The sequence below is a fragment of the Sorghum bicolor genome, chromosome 4 (genome assembly GCF_000003195.3).
Source record: "Sorghum bicolor cultivar BTx623 chromosome 4, Sorghum_bicolor_NCBIv3, whole genome shotgun sequence".
Taxonomy (NCBI): domain Eukaryota; kingdom Viridiplantae; phylum Streptophyta; class Magnoliopsida; order Poales; family Poaceae; genus Sorghum; species Sorghum bicolor.
Window position 1 is genome coordinate 5,501,690 of NC_012873.2, and position 23,824 is coordinate 5,525,513.

The following is a 23,824-nucleotide window of genomic DNA, read 5'->3' on the forward strand; positions in this document are numbered from 1 at the left end:
ATTTTTCTCTAATACTGTAGCTCATTTGGCTCGCGAGCTGGCTCGAGTTGGCTCGTTATAGCTAACGAGCTAAAATCTTGGCTCGGTTCGGCTCGTTATCCTAACGAGCCGAGCCGAGCTGAGCCGAGCCAGCCACGAACCGAGCGAGCTAACGAGCTTCGAGTTTTTCGTCCAGGCTTAATGATAGGTTGTTATTTTCTAACTTGAGTAAAATGAAAGATCCTCCCATAAGCTAACCTTCCACAATCTAAACTAGTCCCTCCATCCTCTAATACAGCACTTTCTAAAAAAAGTCAGGATAACTTAAAGCAATATTCAAATGATGCGCGTAAAACCTAATTAAAGAATTTCTCCTCGACGGTCGGGCCAAACAAAACAGTCGGAGCCTGATACGAGCACAATGTCCGACCGATTCCAAGAGTCTTCTCGCTCTTCAAATTATCTTTTGAGGAGCCATTTGAATAAAAATTATTCTTTGTATTTTTTTACCCTCCAACATCTTGTGTGCACTTTAGAGGTTAACATTACTCTTCATGACCTTATCATCTTTAGCTAGCAAGAAATCTAGAATAGAGAAAATAATAATATTTGAAGATTTAATTGAAGAAGCTGTTGAAGAAATTCATTTATTTATTTGCTGAAATCTCTAGTCAATAATTACTAGCATCCACACAACCTGTCATGTCAAGTTAGGCTATTTTTTAGATTTTCGGTTTTCCTATATCGGGTCAGATCTGAGTAAAAAATTACAACACACGATCAGCCCGATAGTTGTTGTATAAGTAAAAAATCATGACCAAGTGCATCCGATGGACTAATAAGTCGTACTTTTTCTGCCAACCAATAGTGTTTTTCTCTCACAAAAAATCAGCGAACAGTATTTTCAGCCATGGCTTTTCACACCAGGTTATTTTAGGAAGGTTAGGTTTGGTTGATCAGATGACCCACAATCAAGTTCTAACAGACCAATACCATATTCCTCGTTCTTCAACATCCGTGAACACCATTGATTCGAAGTAAACAAAGAAACTGGTGGTACTCAGCTTCATGTATGATACTCCCAAGATATGCAACAGTTTTCTAAATAAACAAAAGATTTCTAAACTCCTATCTCTAAACTCCCATTCCCTGCTTTCAATTACTCCCAACCAAACCAGCCGTCAGCGTTCCAGTACTGCTACTCTACTAGGGGAGGCAGGCTAATTCTCAGTAACTGTGACATAGAGCCCAAAATATGAACATTTTTTAGGATGGTGCCAGTGCCCATAGCTACACCATCTGAACCTATCATATCCAAAGTGGAAGCCTCGGCTCTATCTTTCTTCGCTCTTCAATTTTCTAATCAACGTTGCAGCAGTAAACAGAGCTTCTTTCTCGAATGGTGATATCTGGATATTCCTGCAGACAACATAAATGATAAATCGATATAAAGTTCAGATTATTTTTTTTGGAGACTTCCTGGTTGTAAGCAACAATCAGATCCAAAGCTTTCGAAACATGATGGTTGCTACATTGTATAATGTTAGGAAAATTAAGATACTCACGGGCTAGCTTTTCTGATATTTTGAAAAGCAGATATGAAGTTTGAAGATATCTCTTGGAGAGTAGCTCCAATTTTTTCGGAGGTAGCAGTAGAATTGCTAGTGACATCTTGAACAGAAAGGCACACCTGAAAATATATGTAATAAATCTGAATAGATCGGATGTAGTAGCTGGAAATGTATCAAAAGAACATAACGAGCAAATTAGGAACATCAAACACAGGGATTTAAGTTAACAGCTACAGGTTTATCAATAATACTTAAGATTGCTTTCTTGAATTAAAAGTTAAAAGCATTGCAGACACTGTTTATATGGGTAGCTGAAATGCTGTTGTTGCCCTCATGTTATTTTGGAAGTCACCAGAAAATTCACTGCAGAGGAATTCAGGACCATGACAGTGGTTAAGTGGCTTACAACCTAGGAGATGTTCACAGCAATGGGCTGGTTGTAGAGGGATCGACTGGTGACAGGGGAAAGGGTGTTCATGCTATTTAAATATAAAAGCTAAGCGACATTCAAGGGGAAACATTATTTTACAGAACAAAGATGACAATATCATCCTGCAAATTCAAAGCTATCTTATCTCTGTAAAACAGCTTGTTTGTCATGTCACAGACTTAATTTTCCCCATATTATATGTTATGTAAAAGGAAGTGCCAGCAAGACACACAATTATGGTTCATCTGGATGATTTTGTGATATAACAAATCCCACCTGATTGGCAGGTAACTTAGGGTGGCAATCATTTGTCTAGAATAATTAGGTCGTTGGAGCAATCTGCAAAAACTATTTCCAGAGAAGCAGGTAACTTGGACTGCTAAGATGAATCTGCAAAACTAATTGTGCAAACCACACAAGAGTACATATGAGCATCCGTGACAGGACATACTACCATTTGCACAAGCTGTAAATTGCAGGTCACAAAAGAAAAAGGCTTCCCGTATTTTGTATATCCAAGTTTCAACTAATAAACTATTTCCAGGGAAATGCATTGGCACATAATTTTTTTATTCTTTTAGTATACAAGGTGATATTCAGTGGTTTTAAGTTCTGCAGTCACTGTGGCATGCATCAAAATCTAGTTCAAGACATGATTAAAAAAAATAATCAAGAAGGAACAGTAGAAGTCTTTGGGGTTTCTAACCTGGTAAGCATGTGTTAAGAGAAGCTGAGCAATTTCTGCACCCATCTTTTTGACAATAGCATTTGCGCTTGTGGCTGTCAAAAAGAAACTCAGAACACTTTCCAGTTTCAAATCTTCTTGTGAATTATCAGACCTCCTTCGAGTCCGGACTGGGCCCTGCAAAGAAAAGGAGGGAAGAAACAGCATGCATGATTTCTTGGTCACTAAGGAAATTTGGAATGGAAGTTACCAAGCATAAGGACAAGTCTCAATTGCACATCTTGAAGCAACATGATAATACTGGAAATGTTAACTTAATTTTATGTATGTATTTGTAAGTTGTAACAAATGTAAGCCTATAAACACAAATTACTAATGAATCAACAATAAGTATGAAAGCTACTGGTTTAGAGGCGGCTGACAGCTGATACCAATAAGCCTACAAGAGGCCAGAAAAAGCTGCAATAATCAACTCATTTTCATCTTAACCAGATTTTTTTAAAAGAAATACTGTCTTTGGGACAAGTGAGGTCAATGAAGAGTAAAATTAGAATACCTTGCCACAATATTTTGAAAAGTACTGCAAAATAATCTCCAATTTCCACTTCCCTTCCACAAAGGCCTGTTATAATTATTCAAGGAATTATTTGTCTACAATTATAAGTGCAAGAACAAGCTTCTAAAGAATCACAGTAAAATGAGCAATCAAAACAGACGTGGAGTTAAAAGCATTGCTTTCTAATTACGTCTTCAAATATGTTTTTCTTCAGAACGCACTGCAGAAGAGTTGCAGGCTTGCAGCTAGACTGCTGACACCAAAGATCTTCTGTGTATAAACTTTTTCTCGAGCATAGAGTAAATAAACACTCAAGCTAACCTGATGGCTACAGCTACTCTTTGGTCTGAATTTTTTAATTTCACTAAGGCCTAACTTGGAAGCAAGGGGGAGGTAAACCTAGGGATGGAAAGCCCTCTACGGAGAACTAAGTGACTAAGTAAAATGAAATACCCATGGATTCTGGGATCCAGGGGGTTTGGAGTTTCCAAACTAGCCCTACTAACACTGACCAATCATGGCAATCAAGCCATATGCTTCCCCATTTGCAAAAAACAGCTAGCAGTAAACGAAACTGTGCATAGGGGTTTACAGGAAGCCATTGATGTTGATGCATAACCAGTGAATCTTTTATGTAAGTTCAAACACAAAAACAACATGATTACATGAACAAAGGAATTAAGATACTTGTACAAGAAAAACAGTGGTTAAGAGATGGTAATGGGTTGCAATTACCAAGAGAAATGGGGATAAATAACTGCTGTTGTAGGTAAGCTCATCCAAAATAATTTCCATGATAGGGTTTCTACAAAGAAGGAAATAGCATGTCAATACTTATAACAATTAACAGCACCTTCAGCTCAAAAAGCATTGGCTCACCTGAACCCGTCAGCTCTTGAAGTTAGCCCTAATGTGTCTGCTTCTTTCCTAATCAAGTCAAGTTTCATAACCTGTATAAGAATGATGGTTAGCACTAGAGTACTAGACTATAACAAGGTATACGTATCACCAAATTCCGAACACTAACCATCACAAATAATTTCCTGAGAGATACGAGTGTCCTTTCTGACTCGAAGGATGAATAGTTTAGGGAGAAATCGTGATCAGATGCTGATTTAGCTTTTCTTTCAGAAGGTACGATATCTTCAACTTCATCTTTAGCTTCAGGGTGATACTGGTTGAGTAGAATAAACATGCAGTTCTTCACGAAAGATTTGAACATCAGCTTTCGTGATCCCTGTTAATAGTTGTTGACAAAAAGTTCATCACTGTCACAAATTAAAATTACACAAGAAGGCACATTAGTGCCATGTGAATCGAACAACAACCACATGCCCAGATAAAACCTCTTTAAATGAAAAGGGTAAGTTTAAATCCATGCAAACAGAGCAAAGAAAAATAGTGCATTTTTTGTGATTGATGTAGATCATACCAGAAGCATATTTAAGAGAGACTCTCTGAAAATCACCCAGTCTAGTGACTCTGTAACACAATCAGTAAACTGTTAAGACATATTTTTCACTGTGCAGACATATAAAAGCCACGAGATAAACAGCAAGGTTTCTCAGTAGTTTACCTTTGTATGCAATATGGCGAGGCACAAAATCTGCTTCAAGTGTGTTGACAAGATACTGGAACAGCATCATATTCTCGATAGCCTAGGTCACAGAACAGAAATTAACTGAAATTTCAAGTCCAAAGGCAAATAATCAGATAAACAACAAAATGCAATGAAAGAGATAAAACAGATTACTTTGTAGACGCATCAAAAAGATAAAAATATTACTTTTTAGGCTCATCCATGAAATGCAATGAAGAGACAAACAGATTACTTTCTAGACTCATCCATGAAATGAATAGTCGAACAGATAGATCTAGTGAGTAGAACCTAATTCCAGCTGTCAGATAGATGCAAACATTAGTTTACTTTGATTAACAATTCAATAAAATATAAGCTTCACATTTTAAAGGCAAAGGTTGGTGTAACTTATTACTAACTGCAGAAAACCAAACAGGGGAACTAATGCAGACATGTGATACAATCCCTTTTTTATTCATTCTTCTGAGCAATCTAACTAAAAATACTGACATGATTATGAACAATCCAGAACAAATCCTAAGGATCAGAAATCAAAGGAGGTGAAGAGCAAAACAAAATCAATCAATAAAGTGTGTGGAGGAGGGGCTGCAACCCCGCGCGCGCGCGGGGGGGGGGGGGGGGGGGGGGCACCACGTCAAAAACAAGCAATTTGGTACTCAATGATCAGTTGAACAAGTGTGCCATTGATGATACTTTAGGAAACAATAAAAATATAATATTAATCAAGAAACAGCTTCCAAACATCTGTGAGAGGCTAAACATCATGGTGTTACCTTAATTCCATTATCATCATCTGTGTCATTTGTTGGTTCCACAATAGCCTCAATCAGCAATGAGAATCTCTTGGGAAGGGCAAAACAGAATCAGATATTTTCAATATTTCCATGACAAAGAAAATTTGACAAAGTCACGTACATTGGTCTAATCTACTTACAGCAACTATTGCCTAAAGTCTAAACACACAAGGGAAGTAATTAGAGTAAGGTAACAGCCCAAATGGCAACGATACCTCTTAATCCCTACTTAATAGTATCAACTAGAACTAACGCTTACCACATAAGTCAAAAGGGTCTACAAAACTTTTTTAAAAAATATATATCAAAAAGTCCTAAAGAGAACAGGGGTCACAAGGGAAAAGAACAACCTAAATGAAAAACTCAAAGGTACATTACAAGTATACCCGTAGCAGACAAAATAAGGAATACATTTTGGCCCAAAAAAGGATCCGAATAATCACAATGGATATTTCATTGCTACTAAAACAGAGTTTGAAAAGATGAATTATTATTTACAAGATGAGAACATTATATGTAATGTCAACTTACTGAAGGATCAAATAGGTGATCTGAGTTCCTCACGTTTCCCCCAATCTCACTACTAACAGCACCATTGCCAAGGAGAAAAGGTAACCAGCACTGTGTAGAATGAGAAAATATTTGTGTTCGAAGTTCAATATAATACATGACAGTTTTATGAAGAGAGTGTTTTATGAAATTATATTATCTTATTTGTTTACCTCTTTAACTACCACCAAAGATTGGTGTCCACCAGAATCTGTCACATATGTTCTTGGATATTGCTGCAAGGGGGAAAAATCACCCATGAAGTGAGATACTTTCTGGTAGCAATTTTGTATCTAAGAAAATCACTAAAGCTCCCCTAAACCACAAACAGAAAATTAAAGGGTGGTAGACTGAAAGCCAGTTGTGCCAATAAACAAAAGACATGTTGAAGCATCACTAAAATAGCACATTGGCATTATATATTGTTGAATTTCCAAGATCAACAGATAACGATTGAACTTGCATCAAGTGGCAGACAGATGGAGGAAATGGTAAGGAATGCTTTACCTTGCCCAATTCTGTTAAGAGATGGAAACTTGCCACCGCAAGCTCCAGAGACCTACTGTTTCGAAAAATCTGGAAAACACCATCGTACATTCTCCTGGCAGAAGGGTAAAAATCACATGAAAGTGCACCATGGCACCGTATAACTGACCAAAATAACTTATGACCACAATAATACAACAGTTTCACAAAAAAATAAACAAATATTCAGTAAAGACAACATGAACTGAATAAGTAGGCACATAATGCAGGAAATGCTACAGCTCTGCATAAGGAGCATGTGCAGACACAGGAGAATTTGAGGCGGAAGTTAACATTTAGTTTAAGAGACAAATACAGAAGAACATTCTCAAGCTCTCATCACAATGCAACAAAATTTATGGAACAAGAACAACAAGAGTATCCTCATCAGCCCAAAATACTACTCCCTCTGTCCCAAATTCCCAATAGACAATTCAGGTGGGGCACTCACCCCTCCGGTGACGTCTTCAAAAAAAATTCAAAAAATAGACAATGACTCCTGAGAATCTTAGGAGAAATTAAGTGTATCAAGGGACTCTGAATAGGGAGCACATACTGAACACAAGGTCATCTACAACGGAAGTTAACCTCTACTCTACTTTACGTAAACCAGTTAGGCCTTGTTTAGTTCGTGAAAATTTTTGGATTTGGATACTGTAGCACTTTCGTTTGTATTTGACAATTATTGTCTAACCATGGATTAACTAGGCTCAAAAGTTTCGTCTCGCAAATTACAGGCAACTTGTGTAATTAGTTTTTTTATTTATATTTAATGCTTCATGTATGTGTCGAAAGATTCGATGTGATGGAGAATCTTGAAAAAATTTGGGAACTAAACAAGGCCTTACAATAGAGCGTTCTCAAGCTGTCATCACAGTACCAAAAAAATGGAAGAGGAACAACTAAAGTATCCTCATCAGCCAACTCCTGATAAGTCCGCGTTAATTAACTTGTGGGTTGGAGGCTTCTCATGTCCTTATTTTTTTGATATAAAATTCAAACGCTGGAAGTCATCATATATTTGGGACATAGGGAGTATATATACCTATATTTTTGCGCTGAATGACGCAGCTAAATAGGAGGGCAGAGCAGAGAGCAGAGAGCAGAGGGCACCCATCTATACTCAGCCTAGGACTAGGTGGGTGAGGTCCGTACCACGATGGGGCCGATGGGTTGTCGGCGGCGAGGCAGGCGGAGCGCACGGCCTCCAAGAAGGCGGCTCCTGCAGAGTTACATCGAGGACTTAGCGGCGGCGAGATTCGATTGGTACACGGCAACGGAAGGAAGAAACCTAATTGATTAATATTCAATCGAAGAGGAAAAAGATAGGGAGCGGAGGGAGCGGTTACGGTCGTCGTGGAGGTCGCGGGAGTCCTTGATGCCGGAGGAGTCGAGGATTGCCATCGCGTTTTCCTCGATGCCCCCATCTGTCGCGGCGGCGACGGAGGCCGGCGGCGCGCGAGAGGCCGCCATTTTCGGGGGGGGTTGGGAGGGGTTTCTCTGACAGCGTGCAGAAGGCGGGAACAAAAAGAGGATGCAGCAGTGTGGGGAGGGCGGGGTGCAGAGACCGCGGATTTTTGTCTTCCGATGGAAGAAGGAAGCGACCCAGCGCCAGCGAATTTTTGCCTCACTGACGGCGTGGGCGTGGGCGTGGCCGATGGGGTTTTTTATTTTCACTCAAAAACTTTTCTCATTATCATTATTAATTTTTTAAAAAATAATTAAATGTATGGGACGAATCTTTTATATTTAATTAATCTATGATTGGACATTAATTGATACAGTTACAAATACATTATAATACTAAAAAAATTATTTTCACAAACTAAACAAGGCTATAATTAAAAAAAAGTGTGACAAAGTTTTTTCTAATTCAGTCTAAAAATTAATTTGAGAGCTTTGCTAAATTGATCATTAAATAATGTATTTATAATTTTAATGATTTTGATAAGACAGGAACAAAATATGATAAAACCTTCGTCCTGTTCTCTAGCAGTACTTTTTTGAAACAAGACTTTAGCACTACTTCAACAGTATTTTTTTCTGAGGCCTTGTTTAGTTTCGAAAAGTGAAAAATTTTCGGTACTGTAGCACTTTTCGTTTGTTTGTGACAAATATTATCCAATCATGGACTAACTAAGATCAAAAGATTCGTCTCGTGATTTACAGCTAAACTGTGTAATTAGTTTTTGTTTTCGTCTATATTTAATGTTTCATGTATGTGCCACAAGATTCGATGTGACGGAGAATCTTGAAAACTTTTTGGTTTTCAGGGTGAACTAAACAAGGCCTGAATGAACAATATTTTTCTTTCACAACAAATCAACATAAACATCAATAACAATCTTTTTCAACCATCCAAATATGTTTTCACGGTGTTAAGATCTACCACCATCTAATTATTATTATTATTATTTAGAGAGGATGGACTATTCTATTCCATTTTCTCACGTATTTGGTTCTTATAGACTTTCATGAACAGCCATATTTAGGCCTTGTTCAGTTAATGAAAAAATTTAGTTTTGGCTACTGTAGTATTTTCGTTTGTATTTGACAAATTTTAACCAAACATGGACTAACTATAGGTTTAAAAGATTTGTCTAGTAAATTACAGACAAACTATGCAATTAGATTTTGTTTTCATCTATATTTAATGCTTCATGCATATGTTCAAAGGTTTGATGTGACAAAGAATCTTGAAAAAAATTTGAGAAATTTTAGGAACTGAATAAAGCCTTAGATAGTATTTGGTTATATGGACAAGATGGGGCGGATGGAATGGTTTCAGTTTTCATGGTACTCAAATTCCGTATTTGGTTGGGAGACTTGGTCTTGTTTAGTTCACCCCAAAACCAATTTTTTTAAGATTTTCCGTTACATTAAATTTTGTGGCACGTGTATGGAGCACTAAATATAGATGAAAATAAAAACTAATTGCGCAATTTACCTGTAAATCACGATATGAATCTTTTAAGTCTACTTACTTCATGATTGAACAATGTTTATAAAATAAAAACAAAAATGCTACCGTTCTGAAAATCAAAAAGTTTTCGGAACTAAGGCCTTGTTTAGTTCCTAAAAAAATTTACAAAATTTTTCAGATTTCCCGTCACATGAAATCTTTAGATGCATGCATGAAGTATTAAATATAGACGAAAATAAAAACTAATTGCACAATTTGGTCGGAATTGACGAGACGATTCTTTTGAGCCTAGTTAGTTCATGATTGGATAATATTTGTCAAATACAAACCAAAGTGTTACTATTCCTATTTTGTAAAGTTTTTTTAGAACTAAACAAGGCCTAAACAAGAGCGGAGTCATCACACTAGAGAATATTCACCATAGGGTGCGTCCGCGTCCCTCCAAAAGAGGTCGTTGAGCTCATCCTCGGTCATGGTCATGCGTCTTCCGTTTCCTCTCTCACCTTGTCCTAGGCAGGCCCGTCGGAGGGGGGGGGGTGCAGGCAGTGCACAAGTCAGGGGCCCATAGCCTTGGGGCCCATGAGTATACCCATGTATACTACATGTATTCGGTGCTTGCTTCCTATCCCAGGTGAGTCACGATGATGCAAGCATGTGACCCTTTCAATTCCTGAACGCGATCGTGATTTCCTTTCCTTTGTGGTGATGGCTGCTCGGTGGCCTCGCGGGAATCATGGCCGTGGAGACGTCGATTCATAGTTTGACGGCGGCGGCGCGACAGGCGTGACCTCGTCGGCGTGCTGCAGCCTTGCGGCGCTGCAGATCAAACACGACATGCACTTAGCAGGTTCAGGTCGGCGCCGAACTTCGTTTCAATTGATCTTCTAGTTTTCTTTTGATCAATGATCCTGCCCAGTCTCCCTCGAAGGCCTCAATTGAATCCCTCTCTCCTTGTCTTGTCAATTGCATTGACTCCAATCAGTTATCCGTTTTTAGTTCAGTTCATCAGTTTGGCATTCCACGACTCCGTGACTATGTGGCTAGCGGTAAGTAATTGCTGTGAATTTACACTTCTAATTTAGTTATAAGTTGTAGAGATCTTATTTTCTAAATTTTAAATTCTAATTCAAATATATGCTGAACTAAGTATCTTATTTTCCCAAGCACTATATTTGAGGTAACCATAATAATTATTTTATCATTCTTTTAGTTTCTTCGATGTAATGACATTTTCTTATGAACTAAATATATGCTGAAATTTTTGTCTTATTAATAGTATTATATATTTCAATCGTCATATTGAAACGCTAGATTGCCGGGCCTTAATGTTTTGCTTGCACAATGGCCCTAAAAATTGTTGAGACGGCGCTGGTCCTAGGGTAGCTTGGCAGGCATCAAACAGACATCGCGGATGGGCCGCGGTAGCCATGGTGCATCATGAGGACCGTGGACGGCATGGACGAGGTGTGGGTGGACATGGCGTACAGCTAGGCGGGCCCGTGTGACATGGAGGCATGATTAAGCAGTGGACTGACGTGGACGACAGAGGGCATGGCGTGGTGTGGACGGGCGGGAGCTGACCAGACAAGATGGTCGGGCGCGTGAGGAAGAAGAATAGGGAGGGAGAAGCTGAGGGCTCGTTTAGATTCAAAAACTTTTTAGATTTTGATACTGTAATACTTTTGTTTTTATTTGACAAACATTGTCTAATCATAGAGTAACTAGGCTTAAAAATTCGTCTCGTGATTTACAAGTAAACTGTACAGTTAGTTATCTTTTTTATCTATATTTAATGTTTCATGCATGTGACGCAAGATTCGATGTGATGGAGAATCTTGTAAAATTTTGGATTTTTGGATGCATCTAAACAAGGCCTCTATATTATTCTTTTGTGTCTCTGAACCAAACATAACCTTAGTGAACATTGTTTATTATTAGTAGAACAAACATTATTAAATTTTAAAATGAAATTTTTCTTTTAAAAAAATCTATAAGGATACAAACACTCGTGTCAATTTAGTTCGGCTCTTACCGTGGAGCCATGCCAACGTTCATCTACGGCCCTCTTTGCTAAGGTTTTGTGTGGCTTAGGCTTCGCTTGAATTTTGACTGTGATAGATAATGTTTGCTAATTTATTATGATATAAAAACACCGTTAAATTGTAAATAATTTCAGCTGATAAGTTTAAGAGAATAAAAAAAATATACTTACAAAAGCAGTAGAATCAGATGAACTCTTGAGCCGCCGGATTCTTAAAAAAAAACATGATTTTCCGCTGGCTTGTCCAAAAGCAGTAGAATCAAACCGGGGGAACACATCATCACCAGTTTACACACACTCTGGAGTCTGCACACAGGTGCTCTACCTACCCTGCGGCTAGGCGGCCTCGACGACGGCGGCGGCCCCCGGCCTCCGCGTGACCAGCTGCGAGGACAACAGGAAGGCGTCGACGAGGCGGCCACCGGCGCGGTCCTCCTCCTCGCCGTCGACTCCTCCGTGGTCGCCTTCGTCGAAGTTGAGCGCGTAGCTGAGCGGGTCGTACCGGAAGTCCCCGGCGCCCGCGCGGCGGCGCCACCGCATCCGCTCGCCCAGGCCCCCGCTGCTGCTGCCGCCGCTGACGAAGCAGCACACGGTGGCGCGTAGACTGTGCCGCAGCACGCTCAACGACGCCGACGACAATGACGCCGCCGCCTCCATTACCATCCGCTCCCCTCCGTCCCAAACAAACAGCACCCACGATCAGACTACAACCGATGATGTAGATGACTAGCAGCAGCAGTAGCAGTAGCCTTGGATTCTTAGTTGACTATTAGCTTGCTTGCTGCTGGTTAATTAAAGGTGGGGCACGCCCGGCACGACGAAGGTTTAGAGCAGGCGGCGAGCTGGTTTAAGTAGCACGGGACGGAGAAGGACATGCTAGCTGCCGGGACCGGACAGGCGGACAGGGAGGGGGAGGGGGAGGTGGCGGCGCGGATGCCAGCGTGCCGTATCCGCCGTTGGTGTCGTTGCAGGTGGGGCGGGTCCGCGGGTACATGCACGTGGGGGCACGGGCAGTCTTGGGGTTGGCTCTCGGGCGCGCGGCCCGCCGAGTGTTTCCCCCAGTTTTTTTTTTTTTTTAAACCGCGGCCTTAATTTTTTTTTTATGGATGTAATAATACGGCGCCCATTGGATGGTCACTCAGGTCTGGATAGCGTCTGACGTCTTGTGTACTACGTCCTCGTGCAATTGCTTTGGCCAAATCCTATTATGGTATACGTTAATCGAGGGCAAGCAGAACTTGCTCAAAAATTTGCAAATTTCAGGTGGGTGAATTTGTGCACGGAGGCACAGATTAAACAAGAACAGGATCTTAGGGTGCTTAAGCGAGATAGGTACGCCCATTCAGTTAAGCAACTCATAATGTGACATATTAAAGGGAAAAAGGGACAGGTTAGAAAAGCACATGATTCATAAATCGCATTGGAGGCAACAAAACTAGTCATCCCTTAAATCACAAGCAATAATGTTTTAGGGTTGTCTGCAACCAACCTTTTCAAAGCTCGACAACCATTTTTAATCACAATATATTTATAAAATATATCACATGTACACTTCTATTCTATCCAAGTACTGTATTTATCAAGACAAATATACCTGTAACACTTCCGAAAATTCAAAATCAACATACAAAAAGTAGAGTAATGTGTAATCGAAGTTTGAAATTCTTTGACAACATCAAGTCACATCTATCTGTCAGAAGAAGATAAGGTTCAACCAATCGTTCCCCTTCCCCATGGTATAAGCTAAACCCCGCAACAAAAGACAAAGGAGCAAAGTCAGCACACGTTAATGCGGGGGGAAACGCTTCACAACTGGACCAGCACCTTTCATTTTTCCTCGGCGTCACCCTCAGCGGAGAAACTTTGCAAATGTCACAGTCAAACATGACTTGTTAATACCATTAATGTTAGTTATAAGGATAAGGATCTGAAATCCCTAAACACAAAAAGATAAGGATCCGAAACCATGAACTGAAGTGTTAATTTGCACTTCCTGATATCACTGCTTCACCCAAAGTATTAAAAAAAACTTTGCAATTCCTGCCGTGGAATCTCTGATACTATACCACTATGGTACACACTACTAGCGGCTAATGACAATAGACTTGAGGGGCAGTGAGGTGACAACTGACAAATGTGTGTTACCCTAACTGAACATACAAAGGGTGGGGGTTTGGAAGCAAGAATATACCTAGGTCCCTATAACAGTCAAACGTGCTTTATAACGGGTGCAGATTGTGGTGTCAAAACTCAATTCTGCTTCCCGTTTCTAGTGCCACCAACAGGGTCACCGCCGCTCGAGGATGATTCTGATGCTACCGGAAGAATCATGTCCCCTGGTATATCACTTGAGAACGAATCTTGAGCTTGTGCAATGGCACTTTGGCACTCGAAATGGGCTATCAAACCTCTTAGCTGTTACAAGAGAACAACAGATCAGTTAGCTACAAGCCATCGCACATTCTGCACAGGCCATTGGTTGAAATGACACAAGGCAGAACATGAATATGTTACGCATTCTGGAAAGGAAATTGCTTTAAACATACTAACCTCTTCTTGAAGTTTCTCAATCTTCTCATCTTTTAATCTAAGGGCAGCTTGCTCCCTGAAACAGAATTACACCAACTTAGATAAAAGCCAAAATAAATGTATGTTCTAGTTTCTAAATTGGTATGATCATAGTGTTCAACACCTGGAACAGTGACCAAAGAACATAACATTCAAACAAATGACCAAAAAGAAAGAAAAAAAAACCTTGATCATTCATAACTCATGAAACCATATGGAAGCTAGTGGGTCTATACCAAATTGAGCTGTCCAAAGCATTTGTGGACATAAATATTAGGATCAGTTATTAGGGAGGCAGCAAAAGCACAGTATGCATATCTTGTTGATCCATATTCTCTAGTTTGAACAAAAATAATATAAGGACTTCATCAAACAAGAAGCATTATTTAATAGATTGGTTCTGTGTTTATTTCAAATGCAACAAAGAAACTACCTTGCTTGTGCTTTTCGTATCGTTTCAATCCACATCTCCTGATTCTTGACAAGATTGCCATTAACCTGAGAAAAAGGACACAATCCAAACAATTAATACAAATGAAGGCCTGAGATAACACAAATTCTTAAGCACTAACATTTAGATGTAGCTGTAGCATATATAGTAAAGTACTCGCTTACTTCATCAAGAAATCTTTTCTCTTCCCTGAACTTTTCAAACTTTGCTTCCAACTTTTGGAGTTTTATGCTCATGGCTTTCTCAGTAGCAGCAGAAATTTCTCTCTCAGTTTCCTCTTTGACTTCTAGTAGAAGTGACTCATAGTACTACATTAGCACGGAAACCAAATAAAAACACATGGTTTTATATACAGTAGCAGATAGTAAACAACATTAAAAAACACAATAACGTATGGACTTACATTTCTTTGCTTTTCAAGTTGAAATGTAACAAGATCATTGTACTCTTCAACAATCTAAAATAGGGGAAAGTCAATGTTGTAATGCAAGGTATATAAGTTTATCAGGATGCTCTTTGAAAACAGTTAACAAAACAAATTCTTTACTTAAACACATTACAGCTTCAAATTTACTGTTTAGTAGAGCTTCACTCATTGCGGCATCACCACTGCATAGTGAACACGTGCTCTCTGCTGTGTGATCATCATGGCAATTGTACTCAACTAGCTTTCCATCTGTTTTTGACTGAATAAGCCGATGGACATAGTTGTCCCCAGCATAGTCCCAAACTTTCTGTGTCTCTAACTCAAGTGAATAGCAATGTTGTGTTTCCTTCCAGTGTTCAATAGCATGTCCACCTTTGTACCTGTGAATATCCCCAACAATTAAATCAAATAAGTTATTTAATAAATTCACAATTGACAGAATGAACATGGAATATTTTACCTTCCACAGCCAACATGGCCACAGATTAGACATATCCAAAGATTCTCCAAAGTTCCGCAAATAGAACACATGGATTTCTCTGGTTGCTGCTGACAATATCTGCAGACCTGAAAGATACTTTCAATGTAACACAAATTGCACAAGCTGCCAACAAGAGTAAACGAATGGCATACTACTTTCAATGTAACACAAATTGCACAAGCTCCCAACAAGAGCAAACGAATGGCATACTATGTTTTTTTCCTAAAGCCAGGGAAAAAAGACTATTAACAAAGCTCAAATCCAATCCATCCACTATCAAATACAAAAGGAAAGAAAGAATTGCTGAATGCACAAATTTGAAATACTGCTAGCTTGGTGATAAAAGATATTCCCATAGGCACCAATAGCATAGCTGAGTTTCATATTTCCATTTTGAATTTAAATACAGATATGGCGATGATACAATCAGCACACAGTACTGTAGTTAGTAAACTAATATAAAACAAACACATTAACCAAGTAAATCATTTCAGTCACTTACCGGGCATGAGGAGTCTGTCCATTTTGATATGCAAGAACAGTGGAAAGAATGGTTGCAGATTGTTGTGAGAATACCTCCAGGATCTTGGTCAAGTCGTTCTATTTAAAGATCGAAACAAATAAATGATGTGATCAAAATGAACTCCAAACACCATCTTGTTTGGGCTCAAATATACTAGAGAGCTGATAAAAATGCATGGCACTGAGCCTCTATAAAGCAAAGTGAACATAAAGAAGAACAATGGATATATTACATAAAACATAAAGTTTCATGTAGTATGCACTACCAAAGGAACAAAACAGATAACCTCCCAAAAGAAAACTTGTAAGCCTGTTTAACAAACATTAAATTTAACTATTTCAATGCATGGATAAACCTTCTGTCATCAATTAAGAATAGGACAAAGACACAGGGAGGCACAAATCACAATATATCACTATGAATCAACTGGAACCAGGGTTCGAAATTCAACAGCCCCATCATCACGCACAAACTTAAATATGGCCCAAGTTTTCCTAATGAATAAAGAGATAGCAAATGCACATGTGAAAAAGATCAGGTCTCACTTAGTGAGTACATCTAACTTGACATGGATCACAAACGTTCTCTTTCACATCAACCAGAGAATATATGACTGCATAAGCAGGAACCATGACTTGAATCCAAATGCGTAGGCACTGAACATTTCTAACCATTTCAGTGCAATACAAGAGGGAAAAAAACAAAGAGAGATTGTAGCTTTCAAAGTTTCAATATTCAAACAAAACAGAACACTCTACTCTAATTGTTTTTGCAAAATTGAGAGAGTTGTTCAAGACAACTAGACATACCAAGACATACTGGGCACGTAGGTTGCTCAGCCAAGTTTGTAACCGAGGTATGTGCATGCTCAATCAATTGAGTGTAGTGCACATCTTCCACAAAACGGACTTGGCAAACATCCCCCTGCACCACATAAACCTCCAATCAATAATCATTGTAAAATTTAATCACATCATCAGGGGAAAACACAATACTAAATTCAGCAGCGTAAAAAAAAAATTCAACACCTCCAGCGAAGAGAACTGCTTCCCATTGAAGTGCTTATAGAAGCTGTCTGTGGAGCTCTGAGTGTCAAAATTTATAAGAACACTGTACTGGTCCTCTGCTCCATCAGTTCTGCAACACAACCACCAATTGATACTAAAATCCACATACATGGAGATCACACACACATCAACAGAGCACATCATTAAGGAAACTAAGGCCTTGTTTAGTTCGCGAAAAGAAAAGTTTTGGGTACTGTAGCACACTTGTAACTATAGCAATTAGTGTCCCATCATGGACTAATTAGTCTTAAAGATTCGTCTCGCAAAAAACATGCAAACTATGCAGTTAGTTATTTTTTAACCAAACATTCGATGTGATGAGGCGAAAAGTTTTTGGGTGGGAACTAAACAGGGCCTAAACCAGCAAATTCACTCGGACCCAACTATTGAAACTACTCAGATTGCATCAATTGGATAAATTGATCTCTAGGGAAGCACACAACCATGTATGATTTAAAGGGTAAGCAAAGCATAACAGGAGTGATCAGGCAATGCGAGTAACCTGACGATGCGCATCTCGAGCGTGTGGGGGACGAAGGCACCGCAGAAACGGCAGAAGTCGGCGTAGGTCATGTGATTGGGCACGGCGAGCACGCACACCCGCGGCTTCCTCCCCACCTACAAACACACACGGGGCGAGCCAACCGTGGAGGTCAGGTTCATGTCACTAGACCCTATCCACGGAAACCCCAATCAGGCGTGGCTTACCGGGAGATGAGACCAGGAGGCGGCGGCGGGCGGGTCGGGGTGGAGGACGACGACGCCTCGGGTCTCCTCGATGCGAGGGTTTCCCGAGGAGAAGTGGACTGACTCCAGCGCGCGGTCAGAGGAGGAGGGCGCGGCGGGAGGTGGCTGAGGAGCAGCGGGCTTGCCACCGGTCGCCATGGCCGGAGGCAAGGCGACGGCGAGGAAATCAGCTAGGTCCCCTAGAGAACACCATTGAAGGGAGGGGTCTTTCTGTAAAAGGGTTCCTTGGTTACGCGCCGTGCGCATCTCGGTCCCACCAGTTCGACAGGCAGGTGCCCCCACCTGTCAGCGACCAAGAGGCCAACACCACACGATTCCACCTGTCCGTGACGGGACATGGCCTCCGCTCCTGCCCGATGGCGCCGACGCTCATGGAGTCTCCTTCTCCGCATGCTCAGACGGCGAAATCCCTACGCCCAATAGTTGCTGCGCGGCGATCGTGGTGAAAACTGGAAACGTTGGTGAAGGTAAGCGTTGCTTTGGAGATTTTCTTTTGGCTGACTGCTAAGTGTTCGACGAAATGCCACCGCGCGGGGTAGTAGGATTACCGGATTGGGAGTCATGGATGTGCAACATTTGGTTTAGGGATTTAACTAAGGTTATGTATGTGTAACATTTGGCCACCTGTCATGTTGTGTCGTCAACTCGTTGTCCTTAAAACATGCATAGGCGTTGAGATGATGAGCAACATTTGGTTTCTCCAGAGTAGTTTGCTCTGGAGAAGGCAAGGAGGCAGATCTCTACAGGACATGGCTTTCAAATGCCAGTGTGCTGTTCACATCTCCTGCTTGCTACGGGCAACTGACATGGATAGGTCCATTGGGCTTGGACTTCCAGGCCGGTATCTGTCTCGTTTCTTGTGTGCGGACTTTGGTTACATCTTCCATGTACCTGTGACTTTTTGCTTGTTCGAGATAAGAAATCATGTGTTCAAAGTTTTGCTAGTTTTTCACCTATAAAAGCCTTTCTATTAAAGCATTTTAATCCTGACTCCTGGGACACGAAATGATCAATATCTTCACACAGCTTTTTTTGTTTTGTTTTAGAAGACGTACTGGGCTAATCTACCTTTGTGTAATGCTCTGATTTCTTTGAAGTTACAATATTTGAATGTCATATGCACAGATATTATCCATTTTCATTGAACCAGTACTTACTAGTATCATCCCCACTAAGTCCTGCGTACTGCGGTTATGTTGCATAGATATCTGTTACGATAAAGAAATTGCTGATGGGAAATGGTTGATGTATCCCATGTAAATAAACTTCGTCAAAGACTGTAATCTTCATACTTGTCAGGGATCAGATGATAGATGAAATGTTAGATCTCGATCTTGCCATTCCTTAGTGGAAATGTGTAAGCTTATTACCTCACATGGTGTATTTTCAATTAGCGTATCTGGAGATCTTCTGAGCTATCATCTGCCGTACGGTTATTAGTTGACTCAGCATCCCTAGAACAGAAAGTGCTAAAATTTCTTAATTTGGTTGACTATCTGAGTTCATTTACAGGATTTTGTGAAATCAATCATTTCGTTGACTTCACCTGATGCAAGTTGATGAGATCTTCAGTTCTCAATCTTTTCCAATGATAATGGAGATGACCCACAAAGGAGTTCACAACACTAAGATTCTCACCGGTATGGGGATACGCTAGTCTGAAAAACAACACTATAGTAATTTTTCCCCTCAAACATGTAAACACTATGGTAATATAGAGAAAATATTGCCTTCTTAAATACCAGATATGGGTATGGCTGGTGAAGTATCAGTGATACATAGTTCACTGCTCTTTTGCAGAGATGCTCCAGCTAGATGATATTACTGCACAATATTATTTTCTGCTGAAGTAAATAATGTATTCTTTTGGGAATGGGAACTTGTAGCTAGTTGTAGTTGTAGGGACTCAAGGAAGAGGACTCCGTACAATTTTCTTGGAATAATGGAGTCAAAGGGTGGCCTGAAATTAGTTCTGAGACATTGAATATTCAAAAATTTTGATGCTTTCAATTCAAACATACATATATTGATCGGGGGGTGTATCATGTGGGAAGTTATCCTAAATTATGAGACTATAAACTTACGATCTGAATCATCTGATTAGACTTTAGATAGCTTGGAAATTGATCTGCAAGAGGAATTAACATTTTTTTATATTACACCGAGTCCTTCGTGCTCACCACCTTTATCTGAAACCTTGATGCTGAATTTTCTAAGACCCAGCCAGGTAGATTAAATTGTAAATCTTATTCTGTTGCAAGGTTTCATCTGTCGTGTTCCTTAGAAAAAAGTAACCATGAAATAAGCTTATTTGGTTTGAGTACCGTGACTACATGATTAGTTAGAATCGTTACACTATTTAATATTTATGAGTCCTATTACTGTCACAGCAAAATAGTGGTGGTTGAAATGCAAACAGTTTTAGTTGCATATTCCATCCTTCAAGGCTTTAGCCTTAAAACCTGGCAGTTCTTCTCCATCCAAGTTCTCAGCAGTACAATTCTTCAAAAATCATAGTTTTCTTTCTTTTTTTCCTTGCCAATATCTGTTCCTTTTCCATCACAGGGTTTTAGTAAATCATGGCTGGTTCTTTGCAGCAAATTTCGAATCTATTGAGATTTGTGCTGCTTTGTTGCTGTCTGCGTTACTAGTATTGCCTTTTTACTATTGGACTATTGTCTTGTTTTGCGTACCTGATTTGTCCAAACTTGACTAACATGTTTAACTTAGTTGTTTGTTGCTAACTTGAACTGAGCAAGAGTACATCAATTTGATCTGGTCAGATTGGTTTACTATGCTTAGCTTAACATCCCCGACATGACATGATTAAATGCTGCTTAGTTGTTTCTGCATCTGAATTTGCTCTTTTGTAGTACACAATATACCCCCAGTTACCTTTTTTTTTATTTACTTTAGACTGTACTGTTTGCATGAATTTGAGATCTGTCATGAAACTAGATGGTGCATGCATCTGGATTACAGCAGTGACAACACATCGGACGCTGCTAAGAAATTACAGTGGTTGAAATGCTTACAGAAAATTCAAGTCAGTTTTCTTTTTTTTTCAGTCAAAGTCAAGGGGGAGATCGGACCTACACCTAGGCCAATCCCTTTTAATTAATCATCATCATGAGAGGATGACAAAGATTTCACTGTTTTAATCAAAACTAGACTATCTTAATGTGCTTATAATATTTAGTCGATGATGCGCACGAGTGCACTTCCCGAGCTTTCCAGCTATATGTGTCGAATCATATCACGAGGTGCATGGAAAAAAATATTAATCTCATGTTCTGATCTCGAGATGATCTGAGTAGGCATCACTGAAGACTTCATTAGTTAAAGCTAGAGTTACTCGGCTTCCAATGGTTGAAGTTCATTTTAACATTGTGTTGTTAACGCTTCCCTGCGAAGCATAATGCATAATCAACAAGATCCAACCGTGTTGTCTTGCTGCAATACAATTGCTTGCATGGAAACTGCTGTAATCTCAAGATGTTTGTATCCCATTCCTCTAACAGATTGGTTTTAGGAAGGATAGTGTGCAATGGAAGGTAAACTTCTTCACAAACTTTTTGTTTGGTTGGAAAGAGTTATTCTCTTTGTCAATTGACCTTACAACCGTATCTTTTATGCTCTATATCTGACACACTTCCTGCCTATGAACATGTATAATTAGCCAGGGCTTATATTTGTTACAACAAGAGACATTTCTAGGATGCCATTTTTAACATCTTTAAGTCGCATTTTTTATGTGCTACTACATTTCGTCATGAGTTTTTTTTGAGATAATAAATATTATTTTTGAAACCAGGAATAGTGGAAATTCTTGCTTCTTCATAGTTCTTTCACGATTTGTTATTTTATTAAACGTGCTATGCATAATTTGACCAGTTCTTTTATTTATTTCAAAAATAATTTGACCGGTTCTTTTCTCTTATTTCTTTTCAAGTGTAACAGTTGGTAATGTTCCGAACTTGCTTGCAGGGTTTTTTTGGTAGACTTGAGGCTATAGTAAAATGTTTCGCATTTACTGATTTTATTTTTAATTATACATGGAAAAATATTAACCATTATATGTTTTTACATGCCACTGAAATGTTAGACCCATCAAAGAACCCCTCTATTTAGTCCAGAAAATTCAGATTGTGACTGGAAAAGGGGAAAAATTATAAACTCATTCCATGTTTAGATACAAAATTACACCCTGGGACTTAGCTATTGAACTTATATAAATAATTAAATACGAATCTTTTTATGTTTATTACTGGATGTAGTTTTACGCATGTCAAATATTAAGAACAATGACATAATGGATACCATGTCTAGATATTAATCTTAGTTAATGACCTACTAAAAACTATGGACAGATTTGGTTTTCTGAGCAAATAACAGCATACTTAAAGAACTTCGGAAAAGGGGATAACATGAACTATGTTAAAGCGTACATATATATAAACTGGTGCACCTACTTGAAGAATTCGAGTACAATTGCCTCTAGTGTTGTATTTTAATCACATGGTTGTATTGAGACAAAATTCTATCAGTATTGCACCAGTTTAGTCCAAGAGATAAAGAACATGAAAGAAGTAAACAGAAGGAAAAAAATAATTAATTATTGAATTTATTTAGCACAAAGGCGATCTATGAGGAACCCCTTTCCTTCTGCTCATATTTGTGGCCATGTCTTCATCAGACACTCTGTTTGCAGACCGTGCACAAATATATGGTCCACTCCGTTTTTTCCGAACAAAATTTGTGCATGGCGCACTCAAATTCTCAGAGTCCGATGATCCCATGGGCTCATCAACATCAACAAGGGTTGAGTGAGTTGTGTCATCATCAGCATCATGAGGAATGAAGAAGTCAGGGCCAAGCTGCAACGTCTTGCATGGGCGCAAGTATGCTGACAAATTTTTCTTCTGCCGTAGTATATATTCTACCTGAAAATGATGCAGATTATCAAACATTTTTCATATCATGTCTTGCTAAGGACCTTTTAGAAACTGACTGACATGGATATTGCATGACAAAAAAGTTCAAATACTGCTCTTGCTAAGGACCTTTTAGATTATAATTGTTCTGCTCCTCTCTTTTAGCATGAATTATGCTGTTTTATTTTCTCAGCCACCATAATTCAGTTACATAGATAAAGTCACATAGGATAACCATAGCTTATTAGTTCGAGTTAATTACCTTGCAATCCAGAGAGCAGTGGAAATACGGTTCTTGAAGGCTCCTGTCGCAGGAGGTGCAGATATTCCCTGATCCCTTGAATTGCCTATTCTGTGGTCTCTTCTTCAGGAAAACAACCTTAGAGCTGTTAATGGTATAAGACTGCACCACGTTGATACAGAATTATAAGCCTTCTTGCATCTTGAACCTCAGAACAATACCAGACCACATGCATGCACTATGCTTAATTGATATACCTGAACACTGGAGCAATCAACAAGCTTCTCCAGGTCCTCCAGCCGGACAACATCATGGTAGACGTATCGCCGCACCTGCAGGAGCCGGTGTACACGGTGTGCTCCCACACAGTGTGGGCAGATGCTGGTGCAACAGTCAAGGCAGCAGATGTTCTTCTCGTTCTTCTTGGCGTGCTCATGGAGAGAGCATGCTACGAAGAACTTCTGTGTGTTAAGGGCCTCTAACCATGCTGGCTTCCACATTGCCTGCTGATATATTGCACAATTCCATACATTTTTTGCATCAATAAGTGGCGAATTCATATGAGAATTCACTGGTAAGCATGAAGAAGGTTAAGAGTCCTTACCATGATCATGTATGCGGCTGTAAAGGCCTCTTGTGTTGTGTGTGTTCTAGGTTGGATGGGGTGGGGAGTTTTGAAGAAGAGGGGGGGGGGAGAGAGAGAGAGAGAGAGAGAGAGAGAGAGAGAAGAGA

At 39.6% G+C, this 23,824-nt stretch overlaps 4 protein-coding genes and 1 long non-coding RNA gene across 8 annotated transcripts; 1 reads left to right on the forward strand and 4 right to left on the reverse strand.

Moving 5' to 3' along the window:
* Positions 895 to 11,692, reverse strand: LOC8077635 (negative regulator of systemic acquired resistance SNI1). 3 transcript variants are annotated; one of them, XM_002453370.2, is made up of 15 exons: positions 8,039 to 8,337; positions 7,845 to 7,911; positions 6,672 to 6,765; positions 6,338 to 6,400; positions 6,147 to 6,236; positions 5,595 to 5,663; positions 4,798 to 4,879; positions 4,654 to 4,703; positions 4,249 to 4,458; positions 4,101 to 4,171; positions 3,957 to 4,026; positions 3,222 to 3,287; positions 2,687 to 2,842; positions 1,545 to 1,669; positions 895 to 1,398 (listed from the first exon to the last, which is right to left on the reverse strand). In XM_002453370.2, exons 1-15 carry the CDS (start codon positions 8,160 to 8,162, stop codon positions 1,314 to 1,316), a joined length of 1,422 nt encoding a protein of 473 aa, XP_002453415.1. In that variant the 5' UTR covers positions 8,163 to 8,337; the 3' UTR covers positions 895 to 1,313. The 3 variants fall into 3 exon arrangements, with proteins under 3 accessions (XP_002453415.1, XP_021313928.1, XP_021313927.1); XM_021458253.1 differs by lacking the exons at positions 7,845 to 7,911; positions 8,039 to 8,337 and adding an exon at positions 11,645 to 11,692; XM_021458252.1 differs by lacking the exons at positions 895 to 1,398; positions 1,545 to 1,669 and adding an exon at positions 1,684 to 2,378.
* LOC110434920 lies at positions 11,777 to 12,628 on the reverse strand. Its single transcript, XM_021459923.1, has one exon. The coding sequence runs from the start codon at positions 12,314 to 12,316 to the stop codon at positions 11,990 to 11,992; it is 327 nt and encodes a 108-aa protein (XP_021315598.1). The 5' UTR covers positions 12,317 to 12,628; the 3' UTR covers positions 11,777 to 11,989.
* LOC8079413 (BRCA1-associated protein) lies at positions 13,524 to 18,184 on the reverse strand. Its single transcript, XM_002453371.2, has 12 exons — positions 17,879 to 18,184; positions 17,673 to 17,788; positions 17,132 to 17,240; positions 16,913 to 17,027; positions 16,083 to 16,180; positions 15,560 to 15,666; positions 15,233 to 15,479; positions 15,076 to 15,129; positions 14,837 to 14,980; positions 14,655 to 14,719; positions 14,204 to 14,258; positions 13,524 to 14,068 (listed from the first exon to the last, which is right to left on the reverse strand). Exons 1-12 carry the CDS (start codon positions 18,161 to 18,163, stop codon positions 13,904 to 13,906), a joined length of 1,560 nt encoding a protein of 519 aa, XP_002453416.2. The 5' UTR covers positions 18,164 to 18,184; the 3' UTR covers positions 13,524 to 13,903.
* Positions 18,256 to 19,656, forward strand: LOC110434921. The gene is made up of 2 exons (XR_002452488.1): positions 18,256 to 18,384; positions 19,430 to 19,656. It is a non-coding gene; the product is annotated as an uncharacterized LOC110434921 (long non-coding RNA).
* On the reverse strand, positions 22,336 to 23,819 carry LOC8079414. 2 transcript variants are annotated; one of them, XM_021459922.1, is made up of 4 exons: positions 23,697 to 23,819; positions 23,350 to 23,598; positions 23,114 to 23,254; positions 22,336 to 22,860 (listed from the first exon to the last, which is right to left on the reverse strand). In XM_021459922.1, the coding sequence occupies exons 1-4, from the start codon at positions 23,703 to 23,705 to the stop codon at positions 22,546 to 22,548; spliced, it is 714 nt and encodes a 237-aa protein (XP_021315597.1). In that variant the 5' UTR covers positions 23,706 to 23,819; the 3' UTR covers positions 22,336 to 22,545. The 2 variants fall into 2 exon arrangements, with proteins under 2 accessions (XP_021315597.1, XP_002453417.1); XM_002453372.2 differs by having other exon boundaries at positions 23,350 to 23,595; positions 23,697 to 23,813.